This window comes from Mesitornis unicolor, unplaced genomic scaffold, assembly GCF_000695765.1.
Source record: "Mesitornis unicolor isolate BGI_N332 unplaced genomic scaffold, ASM69576v1 scaffold683, whole genome shotgun sequence".
NCBI lineage: Eukaryota > Metazoa > Chordata > Aves > Mesitornithiformes > Mesitornithidae > Mesitornis > Mesitornis unicolor.
This window is the reverse complement of record NW_010173786.1, coordinates 66,369-85,961: the sequence shown is the minus strand read 5'-3', so window position 1 is coordinate 85,961 and position 19,593 is coordinate 66,369. Positions and strand designations below refer to the sequence as shown.

General features: G+C 41.6%; 2 protein-coding genes across 3 annotated transcripts in view; one reads left to right on the top strand and one right to left on the bottom strand.

The window, feature by feature from the left end:
* Positions 1-1,081: 1,081 nt before the first annotated feature.
* On the bottom strand, positions 1,082-14,239 carry CEP55 (centrosomal protein 55kDa). The gene is made up of 8 exons (XM_010180824.1): positions 14,057-14,239; positions 12,098-12,382; positions 9,069-9,134; positions 8,147-8,288; positions 5,787-6,103; positions 3,883-3,954; positions 2,889-3,014; positions 1,082-1,288 (listed from the first exon to the last, which is right to left on the bottom strand). The coding sequence occupies exons 1-8, from the start codon at positions 14,237-14,239 to the stop codon at positions 1,082-1,084; spliced, it is 1,398 nt and encodes a 465-aa protein (XP_010179126.1).
* Positions 14,240-16,890: 2,651 nt separating this feature from the next.
* The window catches only part of MYOF (myoferlin), a 65,793-nt gene continuing 63,090 nt past the window's right edge, over positions 16,891-19,593 (top strand). For both annotated transcript variants that reach the window (XM_010180823.1, XM_010180822.1), the window contains exon 1: positions 16,891-16,978. In XM_010180823.1, coding sequence (XP_010179125.1) covers positions 16,891-16,978 — 88 coding nt within the window. The remainder of the gene's footprint in view (positions 16,979-19,593) is intronic.

The window sequence follows — 19,593 nt, the reverse complement described above, 5'->3', positions numbered from 1 at the left end:
AGCACAGATCCTGGTTCTAGTAGGTGCTAGAGGAAAATGCCACTGTGAGCGCAAACCCACAGGGGAATTTTTTGCCAGTTTCTAATCTGTTGCAAGAACTTCTTGCTAACTTGCTTTCTGTATTAATACCAAAATACGGTGACACTTCAAATCCACCACAGCATTTTATTAACAGCTGCATTTTTAAACTGGGACATTTGTCAAATGTAACAGATCGAATAAGTGACATTTCCCAACTTTAACCTCTAAAATACAGAAGTACAAACCAGTTTGCTTCAGCATAATTCTATATCCAGACTGCGAAAATGGTTTCTGAGTGTCTGAAATGTCAACATTATCAGTGCCAAGGAAGTTTGTATTTGCTAGGAAGTTTGTTTTCCCAATGACTTTTTTTGTTTTGTTGAGAAGAGCTTAAACCCTGGTCAGCATTTTTATATGAGCTCTAAGTCACCCTTGGCTGTGGTTCAGGAAAACAAGCTACTTAGGAGTGATGTTCTCAACATGAATCGAGCAGCAAAGATGTCTTAACGTGACCCTCCTGAGTTTTAGTGTATCAGGATGGTGATACACGTAGCACATACCTGTGTAATGTATGGTACTTGTATATACACACACCCCGTGTATACGTAGATAGAGAGTGCACCTACTAGGGCAAAATCCTCTGCAGCTATACTGTCAGAGGTACAGGCACAATCATCAGGATTCACCAGACAAGAACTGGATACGCCAAACATTAAAACAGGGTCTGACACAATAGGGGTGCTTTTACTGTTCTCATTTCTAATAGTGCAATAAAATAAGTCAGTAGTTTACTATTTTAAGTAGTTTACTATTTTAAGATATTCCTAATTCTAAAAATCTTTCCATTTGCAGCCAACAATGCAGTAACTGGTTTTTTGCAAAAACATCAGGTAGGATATTTGAGACCAAATAAATTAATGTTTTTTTGTGGAGCTGAATACTGAAACTAGCAGTCCTGTATACAACCTTAAGGAAAAAAAGCTTTAAAAACATCTTTTGCCCTTGCGGACAAGCATATTGGCAGCGTATATAAAGCAAATATAGTAAGTCCATTTGGAGCTCAAGCTGTACAAAAGTCAATGTGCGCCAGTAATTCTCTATGCTGGCTTGTTGGATACTGCATTTTACATTTAGGACACTCCAGAAAACTTTCATCAAGAAGGCTTGACTGTTTCAGGGAAGGACTTCTGTCATACGTGGTCAGCTTCTCTTCAAATGCTGCTTGCAAATCTTCCTGTGGTTCCATATGTGCAGACTCCTGGAGTTTCTGGAACAGGAGAAGCTTTAGTGTAAGACTGGGGCGTGCGTGCACTGATCAAATACTACAGAAAAAGATACAAGATTTGATGGGACACAAGCCTTGTGTGTGTTGTAGAACTAAGGCTAGAATTTTAAAGATGGCTAAATGCAGTGTTACTCGTGTTAGTAACGGTGCAATGTCGTACAATTTTAACACCACATTTAAATGAGATTGCAGGTAGCTTTTCTGTAGACTGTTTAAGACAGGTTTACCACAACGTCTGACTGGGAATCCTTCCCCAGGCATCCTCCCAGCCACTCTCACACGCTCTTTCCTTAATAAAATGATGCCTCAGCCACCTCTAGGTAGGATACTGCCTAGTTACCCTCCCAGGAACTGCCCTAATTTTCTCTTCTCCTCTGATGAAGTTTCTCTGCATGAAGGTTGTCCCTAACTGTAAAAGTCACCCAGTTGTCTATTTGACAGCTACTTCTCCAGCTCCTTAGCACAGAGAAACTCAAAGCTGTAACTTCCCTGCTCTGGCTGAACTTCTGCTCCACTCCCAGCAGACAGAAGGTTCTCCAGTGGCCTCCCCTGGCAGCAGCAGTAGCAACTGCAATCCTAGCCAGCAGTGTTCTTCCCAGGGGCAACATATGAACAGAGAACATCAGTATCTCAGAATTCATCCCATTCCCTTCTTCATTTGAGAAAATACTTGCAAGCTGCATACCACTGAGGGGGAGGGCAGGATGGCAGTCACAGAATTCCTCTCGTCTGCAACTCATTGGAAGCTTTTGCATTTACCTTCTCTGCAAAAAGCACAGCAGCCCCAGACCAGATCTACTGAAGAATACAGGTACCTGATTTCCATTTTGAACCTCATTTAAGTAAGTCCAGAAATGCAGTTCTGACAATCCTATTCAGCTGTCACCTAATCGTACAAGACACCCTACTGTAGAGTTCCAGAAGCACCTACAGTCAGAATGCATTTCTGCTCAGGACCAGGGCAATCCTGGATATGACAGAGCAAAATAAATCAATGGCTTGCTTAATACTTCACCCTTCTCTACAGTTTTCTCCATTAACTCTAGGGCTCAGGTCTAGGTGGTTTCTTTGGGCTTCTGTAATAAGCAGCAAACAGACTATGGCCCTCACGGTACAACAGATGTCCTTTCTCATTGTAGTAGGGTAGGTTTGAATGACCCACCCCATACTGTATACAAAGGGGGTGAGGGAGGAATTAAATTTCAGTATCTAAGGATTGTGTCCTGTTAAGTAGCAGCAAGTCTGAGTAGAAGCGTCCTGCAGCTTTGTCATTGTGCAACAGACAAAACTACATACACCTTGTGATACAAAATACAGCTGTGTTCCCTGCTCAGAAGCCTGGCTGTTCTGGCTCTGCTCCTGCAGTACTGGCTCACCATGCACGCTGTAGAGAAAAACAGCGCCTAGCGAGCTCACATGGGGTTCTGCACCTTGGGGCCACAAAGGGTGTAAGGGCCTGCAGTGAATATCTGGTGTCATTAACAGAAGGCTCACTACACTATAAATAGGATCCCAAAATGAAAGGCTGTACATTTATGCACAGTCTGACTCAATTCACCCGTGAGTTACCCCCAGTACGTACCAGAGGTTCCAGACGGGTTATTTGCTCCCTGGCCTTGCGCAGTTCCTTGAGAACTTTGTTTAACTGATACTGCAGGTTCTGGCGATCAAGCTTTTCATTCTCAAGGTCTCTGGTGCACATCTGGATCTGGCAGCCACCCAAAGTGAAAGTGAAAGCATTAAAGTTAGAAGTATTAAGAACTGAAGGGGATGGGGTGAGAAACATTTCCTCTTTAAATAGATGAAGTTTTAAATCTGCTGTCATATCCTAAAATGGGATTTTTAAAAAACAAAAACAAAACCAAGCCCACACCACAGAGAAACCCTAACTTGTTACTTTCACTATAGTGAAATTCATACATGCCCAGTTATAACAAAATCTTCCCCATTAGTAGAGGTGGCGTTTGAAGTTATTTTGGTTGGAGAGTATTTCAAGCTGTCTTGCAATCTTAAACTGAACATTTTCTAGAAAAGCTTATAGTGCAATTTCTCATTAAAAATGAGCGTTTCTACTCCAAGGTTTTTCTTGTGGCAAGAAAATTTGGACAGAAGCTATGGGTAACACTGTACTCCCAAGCTTAGCGAATAAATGTGTGTTGTTTTCCAATAACATTAACTAGATCTGTAAGAATGTACTCGGAAAAAATAAAGATGATGAAAAAGATTTGCAGTTACTTGCATAAGTTTATCAAAAGTATATTACAGAACTTCAATGAGCTGATTGGTTTTTGGGATATTTCCCATACCCAATTTGAGGCCGTGCAATTGAACAAGTGATTGTGGAAAAAAGAGCATCAGGTTTGATGACACCCTCTTATCTGTAAAAGGTTACAGATTTTCCTCTTGACAGACATGTCTGAAGTTTTGGAAGCATTAAGGGATTATTCACAGCTGAATTCATGTCTAATATTACTTTATTTAATGTACTACTCATTCTTAAATTTGAAAAGTTAGTCTAGAAAGTCTGTGTGCACCATACAAATTAAGCATCAGCATTTTAGCATACAATTCACTACCTGTTGTTCCAACAAAGCTGTCCTGGTGTGTTCCTCCTGCTGTTTGAGCAGTGATTTACGAAGAAGTTGCACCTACAAGGCAGAACAACATTTGTAATAAAGAACTTCCGCATACAACAGTTCGTAAGCTTAGTAAACAATGCATCTAAAAAGGAATAGAAGTAAACTTTTACACTCCAATGCCAGCAGAAAAATGTGTGCCCCTTATGCAACAGCCAAGCCCAGTTCAAATATCTCTGCTTCTCTGGGGAACACCCCAGAAAAACATCACCATTGCACTCTGCGGGGATAACGCGGGATGATGATACAGCTCAAAAAACAAAATCCCAGCTGAACGTCCCGGGGTGACTGCTGAATGCGACAGAAATACCACAAAGCCTGTCCTTGCACCGACGTGCCACGATGTTAAAAAGCAGGCAATGCAACTTTAAGACTCAAAGTACTATAATGGATTAAGTAAACATTAAAAAAAGGTTAAAATATCCTCCATTATCGGCATGCATCAACTTTTACAGTAAATCCTATTGTTCAGCCTTAAAAAGAAAAATCAACACCTTTTAATCATTATTAACCAGTGAGGAACCAGCCTGTGTTTAGAGAGCTAAACTGCTGTTCTGGTTTTAGTCTACTTTGGTGCCTAGCAAATTTCAATGTCCTATTTCAGATTTCAGTTCTACATTGCTTTGTTATTGACTACAGACTTCTCCAAGCAGTAAGAGTGTGTTCTTTGGATGCCCTGAGGACAGTCCTTCCAGGAGGGCTCTCCAGTTTCTCTTCAGCAGAAGAGTGGGCACGAGTTCATGTCCAGAAGAAGAAACAGCAGATTTTATTCTTTTTTCCACCCCCATTAGCATCACCAGGAAGAGGTGACAGGAATATTCCAAGACACCACTGTAACTCTCCGTGTAGTGTCAGTGTATTCCAAACAACAGGAGGTAAGCACTGAATATTTTTAAATACCAACATACAGCACGTACACGTCTTCCCCTGTCTCTGATCAGTGATTTAAGCTATTGGGCTCAAGAAGAGAAGGGAGAATTAAGAACTTCAGTGAAATAATTCTGTTCACATGTGAAGCCCTCACAGTACTCTTTGGGAGATGGGCAAGGCCTGCAAACAGTTAGAATCTAATGCAAAAACAATACAGCAGATCTGACACCAGCATAAACCAGGCACACAGAACAGCCTGCCTCTGACAGGCACTTCTTGGGCTTTACAGGGACTTACAGAACTGTTCTCTGTGGTCTCTACCACAGCCGTCTTCAAGACACTGGCCCTTCCCATGCTTATCTGGCCATTGCTCTCTAGCACTCAGGTGTGCCTGCATAGCTCTCATTCATGGCATCACGTAGAGAACCAAACGCAGGAACTCATCTAAATGCAGAACACCAAACCAAACACCCCAGCTGCATGGCCACAGCAGCTGGCTGGGGGCACTGTCCAGGGACATGGCTGCTTATCCCCAGTAAGCAGGAAGATAAAAGCCCACGTCTGTTTGTGGCTGCAACTATCAGTGATATTCCGTAGTTAGGACTGCATGGTAAAATAGCATATATGGACTTGAATTTTTACCTTTCCTGTCCTCCTTTACTATTAACCTTGAAGATCAACTAGATTAGAATCAATTAAGTATTTTCTCACTTCTCCCTGTTGAGTCTCACAAGACCAGAAAATAAGCGAACAAGTAAGTTCCTTGTTTAAACAAGGAAATGTCACAAAAGTTTGGATTTTGATTAAATCCAATATAGTAAAGAAATAATTCGGTTTAACCACAAGGACATGAGTCCAGGTACATGTAAAGAACAGCTATCAGACCAGAATGACGGTCCATTCTGATTTACTGATTTTTCACTTCTCTTGATTCTTTGCTTAATGATCTTAAATTTCCAAATGCATCTGCTTACCTGACATAAGAGATCTTCAGACTTTTTCTTTTCTTCTCTGAGCTGCCCTCTAATAGTTTCATTTTCTTGTTTTAGTCTCTCCACTTTCTCTCCTTTAATTTTATTTTCATTTTCTAGAGTCTTCATTTCACCAACCTGCTGTGACTGCAACAAGGCATTTAAACTTATTAGTTCTCCTTGTGTTTCTTCATACTTCTTTTTAAATTCGTTTAGTTCAGATTTCAGCTGGGTTATAATGTGTCTTTCAGTCTCAAGATCCCTCTTCGCAGTCAGTAACAGCTGGTCGTAGTATTTTTGCTTTTCCTCTTGTAGATGACCTTAATGAGTCAGAAATAATTGAGACAGTCATGGTGAGGGGCAGGGAGGAGAAATCACTTACAATTCAGAACACCAAATCCTTGACAGCATTTTAAAGTCAATTGTGTGATATCCTAGCCTATTACACAGCTCATACTGTCACCAAACTAAATAGCTTCCAATACTTCTAATGCAGTAAAAGTCTCCTTCCCAATAGAGTTACTGGAAAAATGCAGTTTGACTTGCTTATAGTATTCTGTGCTGCAGCCACGTCCTTCACTAGCCCTCACACCAGTATTACATCCTTTGCCCCAACTACACAAGCGTTGTGACCCACACGTAGTTCTTACATGGTCTCATGCATTGTACTGACACATGGGAATCAAAGCCCGAGGACACCAGATTCTTACTTCCAGATTTAGGCTCCTTAGGTTTTGGCATTACAGCTTCCCCAGAGAGACCCTGGGGATCTGCTGGGCTCTACTTCACTAAAGCCCTGCATTGTCTTCTGCAGACTATCCTCTGCTAATTATATGCTGTCATTTACTTCTAAAGAGCAAATGAAAAGGACTAGCACAGTTTTGTTAATAAAAAATCCCCGCTTCTTGGCTAGTGACTGTTACTTAAACCAGAGTTTGAAAATCTTCTGCTTGTTGACCCGAGGAGAGTTTAGTAAGTAGGAAAAAGGTGGCAATCTCTAGAAATTCAGTAGTAATCCAAGATATACCTACAAACAAAACAAAGAATGCAGAGCTTCACAGGCTTTGCCAATTTTTGACAGTGTAAGTTTCTTCCCTACTGAAGGCTTCCCCTAATTCTTCAGACTGTAATTTACTAGTGAAAGTTACTTGTTTGTTCTCCCTCCCATCAACTGTGAGCTAAGCCTCATCTTCTTGTTAGTAATGCTCCTTTACAGGGTGGTGAGATCTTCAGAAAGATACCACGTTTTTCCTTGGAAAAAGTTGTCGTATCTACTTTCAACTTGTACTCCAAAGTTCTTACAGGCTTGGATGCCTGCTATGGCCTACCTGCTTGAAGAGGGGAACTTTCTTACACCCTCAGTCCTAGTCTCCTGGCTGCTCTGATGACAAAGCATTGACTGCAGTAACTGTTACATTTCCTGGTGAGCTTCCTCAGTCTGCCTCCTGCTAAAATACTGTTCATAGATTTATAAACAGCACCGAAACAAGATTATGATATTTTACTCTTTTCTGTAAAGATTCAAGCAGTAATACAGAAACTAAGCCACTGCACGTGAATTACTAAATGGTAAGTATCTGTGGGCATACGCTCACTCCAGGTGATGCTAGTCCTATTTAGTGAATTTACCTTGAAGGTCAGGTGCAGCAGATATGAAATTATTAACTTGATAATAAGAAAAGCAAGCCATCTCCTCCTATTTCATCTGTTCAGTGTGGTTTTAGTTTTATTCCACATGTTGGGCAAGCACAACTGAAGTCAATTTGAATGCATAGTACCAAGAGGGTGCTCATTATTGAGGAACTGCATAGCAGGGAAGTGAGCTCGAGGTGGCCAGATCCATATTGTGAAACACTACTGTGGACAGGTGCCAAAGCCTACCACAGGTTTTCATGCCCTGCGAGAACTGTAAAGAATGTGTCAGTCTTGAGTCATTTTTATAATGTTTATTTTGAAAAAAAAAAACAAACAACAAACCCACCTTAAAATCCTGATCCACGCCTAGCTAATAAATCTTTAATGCTTCTACTATGTAAGTTGAAAGTGTACTTTGAAGGATGGGAGACACACATATATTTCCCTTAGCACTTTCCACAAACAGAGAGGGCGCTAATAGAGTGTCAAGGCTGTTAAAAACCATCTTTGAAGTCGATAAAAACATGAAATACTGTCGATCAAGTAATGTAGCTAGATAACAGGAAGCAGAGAAATTCTACTTCGCCCAGTTTTACCAATAAGAAACCAAGATATTGAGAAGAAAGTATTGATTTTGTTTAATTGTGCTGTAATTTTTTTTCTGAAAACATCTATAATTATGGTTTAGGTCACTTATGAGGAAAAAAAATAGGATTTACAGACAATACCTTCTGAATTGAGTTCTTTAGATTCTTGCTGGCTAACTCCTTCTGACTTGTGTTCAAGTTCAAAGATCCTTCCAAGCAGTCCCCTGACATATGCTTCACGTTGCTGGTCGTACAGTAGCCACTGTTGGTTTTTCTCAAGAGCCTTCATGAAAAGGAACAGAAAAACAACAACAAAGACTCATAATTTATCCGATTTTAAAAGTATTAGTTGACTTTAAAGTATTATATTACACAGTTTAGAGATACGCTAGTTAATTCTACTACAATTTGCAGCAAACTTGCCTGTACCATAAATAAAACCCATCTTCCTTTGGAAGGATAAGTCATTGAGTGCAAGTTAAAATTGCAGCAACGTGAAACACCGATTTGCCTATTGCTTGGAATGGGAAAAGGATTTAAAAACAAAGGCTTTCATGAGTCATGCCCAGGTTTTGAAGAATTAACCTTTCAATCTCAAATATAAAATAAAATATAAAATAAGAGATCTTGAAAACTGATTAAAATTGTATCAACTTAAGGTTTGTAAGAACAAGGACACAGATTTTATATCGTTTGGATCATAGAATTACTCAGGTTGGAAGGGATCTCAGGAGGTTTTCAATCCAACCTCACTCGATCCCAGGCAGTATCCACTCTGGGGTCAGACTAGGTTACCTGGGATCCTGTTTTGTCAGCAACCACTTCTGTTCTGAAGTTCCAAGCAAGGTTTTTCAGAGATCATGAGAACACTGTCTTTTGGGTTTTTTGTAAGTCTTCTTTTTAAAATTATTGTCTTGTCACAGAATAACTTGAGGTATTATACTTAGAAGGAAACATACCCTCGGAGGGCCCATGCTACCCAAAAACATACATGGTGATAATTTCCTTCTTATGCATCTTGATACAGATGATTTACACTTGCAACGTTGTACATGAAACTTACATCTTTCAGTTGTTTTTCAACTTCATGAAGAGGAGTTGGTGATCCAGTGCTGTTTGTCACAGCTTCCTGCAGACGAGAACAGCCTGTTAGTGTTCTTTAAACAGATGGCTGGAGCAGTAAAGCTAGTCCTGTGTAACTATTAATCTCACATAAATAGCATAAGAATATTTTAAAAGTGGAAAACAGACACATACATGTGCCTGTTGTGTTTCAAGATCCTTATAGCCTTTTTTATTCTAGGCCTATAGTTCTTTCTTTTTTAGGTTGTATAGAAAACAACTCCATTTCAGAGTGGAATTAATCTTCTAGGAATCTCCTGGGAGATACAGGACACGTACATTTAATTTCTTCCTTAACCCTGAAAGTCACAGTTACATTAAAACATTTCCTAAGAAGAATATCATGTGTATTCTTCTGAACTGCTATCTTGGAAGACCTGAAGGGTGCAGGACAGCTTCTGAAAAAGGAAGATATTTAGGGTATTATTTAAATACACAAAAAGTTAAGTGTTCTGGTTTTGTATCCTCATGTCTGGCAACAAGCTAGACCTGTAGGAGCTGTTGGAGAAAGTTAGAGACCTTGACAACTTCATTGGGATGGTTAGAACCATCTGGGAAACCTGCAAGCCTGTCTGGAACCATAAGGACATACTGACTGGTTTTCTGAGACCGGATCCACAGTAGAAAGCTTAAAGTACAAGTCAGAGAGTTCTTCAGACCCATTTAAAACTAAACAGCAGTTCAACAGTTATACTCCTCTCATAATCTAACATGTTTATTTGCTGCACGATAGAAAGCTCTTTGATATTGTGTAGACAGGAGTCAGAGGGAAGTTAAAGGAAATAAATATGTAGATTGCTACCCAAATCCAAGCTACATTTTCCCAAAGCTTTCCTGTGTTTTTGGGAACATAATTTCAAACAAGCTTTATAGCTGAAAAAATACGGGAGATCTTTGAATGGAATTATTAAACTTCAGCACTTTCTAATAAGAATAGGATTTACAGACAATACAGTTGCTCAAATTCCTGTTTCTATAAACACCAGTACTCTCAGTGCAAACTCTCTCAAGACTGTGTCATACAGCTGTTTTTTCCATTTCAGTGTACCTGCCACTCATATGCCGCGTAGCAGTTTCAAGCAGCATTGCTAGACTTGTTTTCAAGTTTTCCAAGATATCTAGTGAAAAGATCAAATTTTGTTGTCCTCTGTTGATAAGTCACTAAAAAATTTAAAATAAAATTCCGATTTTAAACTGAAAGATATTTCAGTAGTTCAGTGACAATAAAAAATAAAATCATGAAAATCTGTTGAATTAACACATTTGAAATTCCCTAACAAGGTTAAAAGTCTGTTGAAATTGAAACTAAACACTTTACGTTTAAAGTGCTGTTTCCCAAGGTACTGCGTTAGTAGAAGTGATACATGTATGTATTATCATTGAAAGTTAGTAGTTTAAGATACTTTGCTGTGTATTTGGCTAAAGCTGGATTTCTAGAAATTACTCAGCTTCCCTGAAGAGCACTGGGGAAGCAGCACCATCTGCAGGTCAAAAGCTGGAAAAGACTTATGGGCACCTCTCTCAGGCACCAGCCTCCGTGCGCCCCTTATTGAGATACTACTGCATTTTCCGTGGAACATTAGAACAGGTATGGGTGGAAAAACAACTGTAGAAAGCTAATGCACTTGTGAAAGCTGCCAAGTACCTGGCTTCATACTTATTAACCATTTTAAATGAGAGAAGCACCTCATTATTCCTGTCCTGTCTTCTGTCACACTGAACTAGTTACCATGCATGATGCCTTGTAAAGCACAGGGAACTAGTTTTAACAACTGATGAGCCAATGAGGATTCAAAAGAGCTGGGAGAAGAAATATTCCCACAGAATAGAACAGTTTGAGTTGGAAGAGACCTTTAAAGGTCCTATAGTCCAACCCCCTGCAATGAGCAGAGACATCAAGTAGACCGGGTTGCTCAGAGCCCCATCCAACCTGGCCTTGAACACATCCAAGGATGAGGCATCTACCACATCTCTGGACAACCTGTTCCAGTGTGTGCAATGTTCCCTTTTTTCCAGTCACCAGGGACTGCACCCGACTGCCATAGGCTGACCTACCTGTAGAAGCCCTTATTGTATCCCTTGCCAAATTCAGCTCCAGCCACACCTTGGCCTTCCTGACCTCATCCCTATACAACCAGGCAATGTCCCTGTACTCTTCCCAGGATACCTGTCCCTGCTTCCACTGCCTGTGTTTCCTTCTTGCCCTTTAGTTTGACCAGCAGGATTTGACTCAGCCATGCCAGTCTCTTGCCTTCCTCTCCTGATTTCTTACACCTGAGGATCACAATGTCTTGCACTCTATGGAAAGCATCCTCAAAGATCTGCCAGCTCTGTTCTGCTCCCTTGTCCCTGAGGGCAGTTTCCCAGGGGGTCCTACTGACTAACTCCTTGAACAGCTGGAGGTTTGCTTTCCTAAAACTCAGCATCCTGACTTTACTCTTTGCTTGACTTATAACCCTCAGAACTGTGAGCTCCACCAGTGCATGATCACTGCAGCCCAGGTTGCCTCCAATCGTGACATCACCAGTTAGCTCATAACTGAAGCTGAATTATGTGAGGACCTTAGTTTATATATTTATTAATGCCCCATGTCTCTTACTGCTGCCTTCTCAGTCTGTTCAATCACTGGGCATAAAAACCAAAGGAGGGCATAGTATCTGCTTAAGGAACAGCGGATCATTCCAGGTGGTACCACTGGTCATACCACCTGCACGTGAGGTCTAAAAAGGGACCTTGCAGTACAGCATTAGAGAATTCCCTCCCCAGCTGCACTGCCTGAAGTTGTGCTCCCTGACTGTTCTTCATTTAGCATTCAGTCTGAGTATCCTCTCTTTTCGTACAAGAATATCTCAGCACGCAACACAACTTGGAAGACAATTAAAAATCCATCCCATTTTATAACAGACATCAGTGCTTAGTAGGCACAGATTCCAAGTCTAACCTATAATGGCAGTTATAATCAGTGCTTACCTGGGATGCCTGAGAAGTACCAGCTTTGATTTCAAGCTCAGAACATTTTGCAGTAACAGTGGCTAAGTTACACTTTAACAGGTTAATTTCTTCTGACAGAGAACGAAGTAACTGTTCTCTCCTTTGCGCTTCCTTTGTTTTTTCCTCTAGTTGACTTCGTAATGAGGAGACTTCACTATTCTTTGTTTTGGATCTAAGCTTGTCTTTCAGGTTTTGGATTTCTTTGTCCTTCTCTCCAAGAAGATGGTTGCGTTTTTCTTTTTCTTTTTCAAGGGAAAGTATTTTCTAAACGAAAACAAAAAAGTGGCACATGTCAGTCTATGCAACAACTGCATTAGCAAGTTTACAACAATTTGAGAAGATACTCACCTTGAAAAGTTCTCTCATAGCCTTTAATTAGCCGAGAATATTACCCTTTACTCAAAACTGACAATACTACAGTGATAATCTGAAATATTTCAAGTAATAGTAAAAACAGTCTGAAGTAGATCGAACAAGGAATGACTGCAAATAATCAAATTTCACAGACTTGGTAGGTACTCGGTTTTGTGTATGAATACAGATCACTACAGTAGATGAACCTTAAAACACAAGCAGTACAGGAACTCTAGAACACTTCCACTGAAGAGGCTGGTGATACATTTCTTAGTGTTGGTTAGCATATTTAGTAGCTTTTGAGAAGCAGCAGAGCCTTCTTGCAAACTAAATGGCAACATGTGAAGTTAAAAAAGTTACAAGAAAGCATTCAGGAGAAGGATCCTGTTCTCCAGATTATCTGGCCTTTTAGTTTCAAAGTAGATATTTTCAACTCTCTTTTCAGTGGGCCTCCAGCACAGGTCATTATTGCATAGCCTTAGTGCGACATCTGAGACTCCTTGGGGCTCTACATGAACTTCTGCTATGATAGCATTTCATTTTCCATGAGAAAGGTTGTTGTTGAAATCCTTCGTGTTGAGTTCAAGTTATTAGAATATGACAGAGAAACAAAGAAAATTAATTTTAGAGAGCCTCATTTAGGGAGTGCTTGAAGACCACGCAGTGCTCGCTAGAATTAAAATACTGACACCAAATAGTACCTAGTATATCTAAACATGCCTGTGATTCTCCACCTGTAAACTAGGAACCCAAAATTAAGTAGTCAACACTGAGCAGGCAGCAAACTCCACCAGAAACAGCAAATATTCCAAGGACTTCAGCTACAACAGTCCCTGAGCTGTCCAGCCATGGCTGGTACTTGTGTTAGCGCTTCTCAGCTGGTATTGTAGCACAGACACACAAAAAGCCCTACTGTCAAAAGAAGTAGCCTAGAAATATTAGTGTCTCTAATCTCCATTAGTTGTACCCTTTGAAAAAGTTCATTTAAAGTTTCCCAGTCCTGGGAAACCTAACAGGGTGTGACTTGGTCACACGCTAAGTCTCTTCTTTTAGTGCAGTCACAGGTTTACAACGGATTCTGAGGCGTGGAAAGTGCAGTGCCTCGGCTTCTGCTCTTTGGTTGTAATAGAAGAGTCGTGTTGGTGAACTGATTAGTTTTATTTACCTGCAGCCGAGCTTGAGAATATAGCTCAAGCAAATACACAGCACTTTTTGGCACATCCTTAGGCAATTGTTTGCAAAATTGTATGCAAACACAATGTTCTTTGCTCAAATTCCCTGGGACCAACTGTTCCAAGCAATTAGACATGTGAGGACAGGTCTTAACGGGCTAATTGGCACCTGTGGCCTCAAGTCTTTGTATTTAACAGCCTTATCAGATGATTCTAATTTGATTAGCTCAGTCATCGTTGAAAAATATTTGAGAACAAGAGTGTCAGACTAAACCAGTAGCGACAGAGTAAACGGAGCCTGAGGAGGAAGGATTAGCATCTTGCTTACAGAGTCGGGCACGCTCGGACTCACGGTAACCGCGCACAGTTCGGACAGCACCAACGCTATCTGCGGCACAAGCATCCACCTCACCTCGAGGAGCCCGTTCCTCTCCGCATCGGTCATTTTGCCTTTCCCCGTCACGGCTTCCTCCATCAATTTCCTCAGGGCTGCACTCTCCTGTTTGCGTTTCTCGGGATCGTTCTCGGGTCTAGAACTGCTCGACTTTAATCCCCACTTGCCAATAATTATATCTTTGGCGGTCTTGGAATTCATTTTAAGCACCTATAAAAAATAAACGTTATGGAAGAGCAACCCCTTCCACGGAGCAGGACGTGGCTTCCTACACAGCTTTAGTCAAACACGGGCAGCGCAAGGCTTCCCGGCTCAAGCTGGCGGCTCTCGGGCCGGGTGGCGGAGAACAAACGAGGCAGCGAGCACCCTAGCGCTAACGGCAGCGGCGGCGGCAACAGCTCCGGCCGGCCCCAGCCCGGCTTCTCTTCCGGGAGTTTGAATCCCGCGGCTCCGGCATCGTCACTTCCGCCGGGCCGCCTCACAGGCGAAGCGAGAGCTACGGTGTCTCCGATGGGCCGTAAAAGGTGGGGGCAGAGGTCGCGTTTTCTCTCCTCGCCCCGTTTTCCTGCCCCGGCGCACGTGCTCGCAGCCCGCCGCCGTGAGGCGACGGCTCCCTCGTCCCGGCCCAGGGCGGCCGCGGCCTTCGGAGCGGCCTGGGCGGTGTTTGTTTCCCCGTAGTTAATTTTCCTTTTCATTGTTAAACGGTGGTTGTGGAAGGAGGGGTGGTGACGGGTGAGTGCTCCCTCATGTTCCTTCCATGTCGGTGGCTTGCCTCACCCTTGCTGTTTGGGCAGAAAAGGGCAGTGGCACCAGCTGCTGGGGGGCAGCAAGCCTGACTTGTGGCCCTGGGCTTCTGCCAGCTGGAGGACGCATCCAGGGCCGGGATGGGCAAGGGTGCAGCAACCCACCATGATGCTTCAGCCAAGTCTTACGACTCCTTATCCTCATTCCTTGCTGAACATGTCAGCATTAGATTACCTTTTCATTCCCAGAAATCTTTTTCCTCAGCTACCCAAAGAAGCAAGATCTACCTTGGCTTCTGAAGTAATAAGCTAGGATAGTTCTTGTGTGACTATATAAAAACTGGGCTGAACTTTATCCACCTGTGACTCATTTTGCTCCATCTTGCTGGCTTCCTCTCGCATCTCTACTTAAAAACATTCTTGGCAGTGGGACTGTGCGCCGCTTGCTTTTTCACATCTGGTCCACAGCTGAGAAAAACTGCTGTAAAGCTGAACACAGAGTAGCTTAGAGTGAAGAGTTCTTTTCACTTACGTAAATTTCACCATGTTTCATTTTCACAGAATCACAGAACGTGAGGGATTGGAAGGTACCTCCAAAGCTCATCCAGTCCAATCCCCCTGCTGGAGCAGGAACACCCAGATGAGGTTACACAGGAAGGCGTCCAGGCGGGTTTTGAATGTCTGCAGAGAAGGAGACTCCACAACCTCTCTAGGCAGCCTGGTCCAGTGCTCTGTCACCCTCACTGAGAAGAAGTTTCTTCTCAAATTTAAGTGGAACCTCCTGTGTTCCAGTTTGTGCCCATTACCCCTTGTCTTATCATTGTTTGTCACCGAGAAGAGCCTGGCTCCATCCTCGTGACACTCACCCTTTAAATATTTATAAACATGAATGAGGTCTCCCCTCAGTCTCCTCTTCTGCAAACTAAAGAGCCCCAGCTCCCTCAGCCACTCCTTATAAGGGAGATGCTCCACTCCCTTGATCATCTTTGTAGCCCTACGCTGGACTCTCTCCAGCAGTTCCCTGTCCTTCTTGAACTGAGGGGCCCAGAACTGGACGCAATATTCCAGATGCGGTCTCACCAGGGCAGAGTAGAGGGGGAGGAGAACCTCTCTGCCCTACAACCACCCCCTCCTGATACACCCCAGGATGGCATTGGCCTTCTTGGCCACAAGGGCACAGTGCTGGCTCATGGTCATCCTGCTGCCCACCAGGACCCCCAGGTCCCTTTCCCCTACGCTGCTCTCTAATAGGTCATTCCCCAATTTATACTGGAACCTGGGGTTGTTCCTGCCCAGATGCAGATGCCCAGATTTTAGTGGAGTCTACTGCATGTGTTTATGTTAAGATAAAACATAAGCCTCTAAACAACACAGAGGTTCTTCTCACATTTTTTGCACATATTTCCTTAATTCGTCTTTATTTTTACTTAAGCATGTATATTTTAATATTTTCTCAAGAGATCTCCTAAATTCAGCGTGTTAAATGAGGAACCTGTGGTATTCTGTGTAAATCGTAGTTGTTCGAGAGCACAACGGAAGGGGGAGCGCTTAAACTATTTTTGAAGACCAGGGTCATTTTGTGGTTTTACACGGACACGGAGGCAAACTAGAAACTTACAGACAGTGAAGTTCTAAAAATTAAGGTGGGGGGGAAGCTATCGTGAAATTTAATATACCTGGGTATACCAAGAGGCAGAGGTGATGTGTCTTGAGTACTGAAGGTGTGCTTAATGTTTGTGTTGCTTATGCTTGGTCTTGCCTTGGTTGCTTACAAGAGACTTACCGTGCATCTTAAAAATAAAAGCAACAAAAGAAATCTGCGCTCGTTTTTACACTGTGCCCTTTCTGTTACTGGATTTCACTACCGAGAGCTCTTCTTCTGCAGCAGCACAGAACTTGGTGTCGATTTACAGGTACTTTTTTTTTTTCATAGCCTTCAGTAGCTACCCCGTCATAGATCCACCCATAGACCTTCTTTACTGCAAACCAGCTATTATTCCCTGCCTCCTCTTCCTGCTCGCATTTCAGTCTAGAAGTTGAGGAGTTTGAAACTTAAGACTTCCTTGAATATCTTTGGTAACTATCGACACTTAGACAAAAACGGAAACAATGCTGCGGGTGATTGTGGAATCTGCTAACAATATCCCTAAAACCAAGTTCGGGAAACCCGATCCTATTGTTTCTGTTATTTTTAAAGGTAAGGAAAACTGTACTGAAAATATACTCGGGGAGAAGGTTTTTTGAAGGATAGTGCCTTATGTAAGTATTTGAACGTCTGTGAAAGCATGTTTTCCTGAAGCTGCATTTGATGTAGCTTTAGGAAAGACTTTTTAATTAGAGAGACAGGAGTTACCTGAATGAAATTTGAACTGGGTGGAGTACATTGGTCTTTTCTGGTCAGCAGTGCTGCTGTTTCAGGATCCACATTTTACAAGCTTTTGCAAGGCTTAGCCCTTTGCTTTGAAAACCCAAATTGACTGCATGGATAAATCCACTTTTAATTCTGATATTGAAGCTTACCTTGTTTTCTATCTGAAAAAATAATTCCTCTGTCTTGATTACTTTGCACAGCCGCTGCTCGCTGTTACACCAATTTTTATGGTGACTGGTTTATTGTTGTAATTACCAGGATGTTGAAAAACAGTAGCACCATTACTGAAGGTGTTTGGGTTGGGGATAGTTGTTTGCTTGTTTGTTTGTTTTGTTTGTGTGCTCTAAAGCAACTCAGTTTTACCTAGTAAACAGGAGTTACAGATTTATTTTTTATCTTCTGCATTGCCGGATTTGTTTCTCAGTCCTTCACTTACCCAAACACGGGACCTGGGTAACAGACATTAAAGCAGTGAGTTTACATTTGTCCTTTAGGTGCTATAACTGGGATTTTTAATGTTCACAGACATGCAAAACCATGTCATAAATACAACTTCATAATTGTGACAGTTTTTAGTAGGATATTTAATTTCCCATTAGACCTGCCACTTCTTTTTATGTGGTTTTACTGCAAACCAGCAGTCTGATTTTTTTCTCTCTGTCCAGAGAGACTCAATAGGGCCAGAAAGTACCAGGCTCTTGCCAGCTCTGGAGCATCTCTGATTTAATTTTCAAGTGGAGTACCTGGTTGCCAGGTGCAAGGGCATAGGGATCATATCTGAAATATCTTGAACTTCTGTCTGTTTATAGATATTTTTAATAGACAGCCTGTTCCCCCTCACCCTGTCAGTGTGTAGAGATGGGAAACCAGTCTTATTTTGGGGAAAGTGTATGTCAAAGAACAGCTGTTTTTAACCGTGGTCCATACCCACTGTAGCTCCTGGGGGACATAAAAAACACAATTGGGAGTTCATTTTCCAGACTGGGAAAAACTCAGGCATTTCCAGGACTTTGGCCATAGCCCTGCAGTACATTTTCACGTTCTTGTTTGACTCTAGAGTGTTCTTGGAGAAGTCTCAGAGAACAGCACTCATTTGACAAAAAAATTGCTGTGGAAGTCGACATTTTGTTAAACAGTGTTTTGTTCATTAGCTTTTTCAAACTTTAACCTGCACAGCCTTTGCTGATGTCAGGTTCAATAATTTTAAGACTTCCATGAAAACACACAGGATCTCTCAGGATCAGACCTTTACTCCTATGCTGTGAAGAAAAAGGCCATGATCCTACAACTACCGGTATGTATGTGACTTTGAAAACACTTTACATGTTAACACACATAAGTTAGTGTAGTTTCATCTATGTATAGAGTAGACTTCATCAGATTTTGATTAGATAGTTGTAGAGTGTACAGGCAGTACAATTAATAGAGTGACATATCTTAGGTGCACATTAAAAGGAAATAGGAGCTGTTTCTGTTGTGATATCTTATTTACAATAGAGGGATTTTGTGCAAGTATTTGACTTTTTTTTTCACACGCTTCTGTTGGGTCCAATGGGATGGAGGTTTTATATTATTTACTTTAACAGCCACTCACTGTTCAAAGAGAACTACACCCTGAGAGTAAACGGGTATTGCTGTCTGGAACTGGGTGCTGTTCCTGCAGAATTCCGAGTTCATGGTCACCCTGTGTGAGTGACACACTCTGTGTGTTATTGGTTAAATTAATATGAAAAATGGTTGCTATTTGCTGAAGTGGCCCTAAGTGGTAATGGTTGAACCAGGGCAATTCCTTTGGTCCGTCAGGTATACCAAACCGCAGAAAAACGTGTCAGATTCTTGTCATGGGGTTTAAAAATTTACACAGATGCTTATATGTGCCGTTTAGTGCCATGCCAGGACATTTAGTGCTTTGATTGTTCTTTTTGACTGCCTCATTCAGCTTCATGCATTAAAAACTGATGTGAAATGGCATTAAGTTTGATTGGGTCAACTTGAATAAAATTCGTTTTTGTATTTGTGCTTAACCTAAGAGCTTTCCAGCAAGCCTACAGCAGTTCATAGCTATGCTAGTTTATATTTCAGCGTGTGAAAGGAAAGAGCATTAGAGTATAGTTTTAACTACATTTATGTTTTCTGCTTTGCAGAGAATTAAATTACTCTAATTTCCTGGTTTGTGGAAGTCTGCCACCGTGCAATCTTAATTTTTAATTCACAAAAGCTTTATGGAAAACATAGTGAACTGCAATGTGATTCTCTCTTGAATCTTAGACTTGAGCCTGTTCTGAAAGATGTTTACTTCAGCTGAAATTGATAAAAATGCTTGTTATAACAGAATAAAAAATGTAATATGTAAGCATGGGTTGTTTTGTCATACCATAATTATCTTTCTAATGATGGAACAGTTATTATTTAAACAGCTCAGCTTGAATGAATTTATTGAA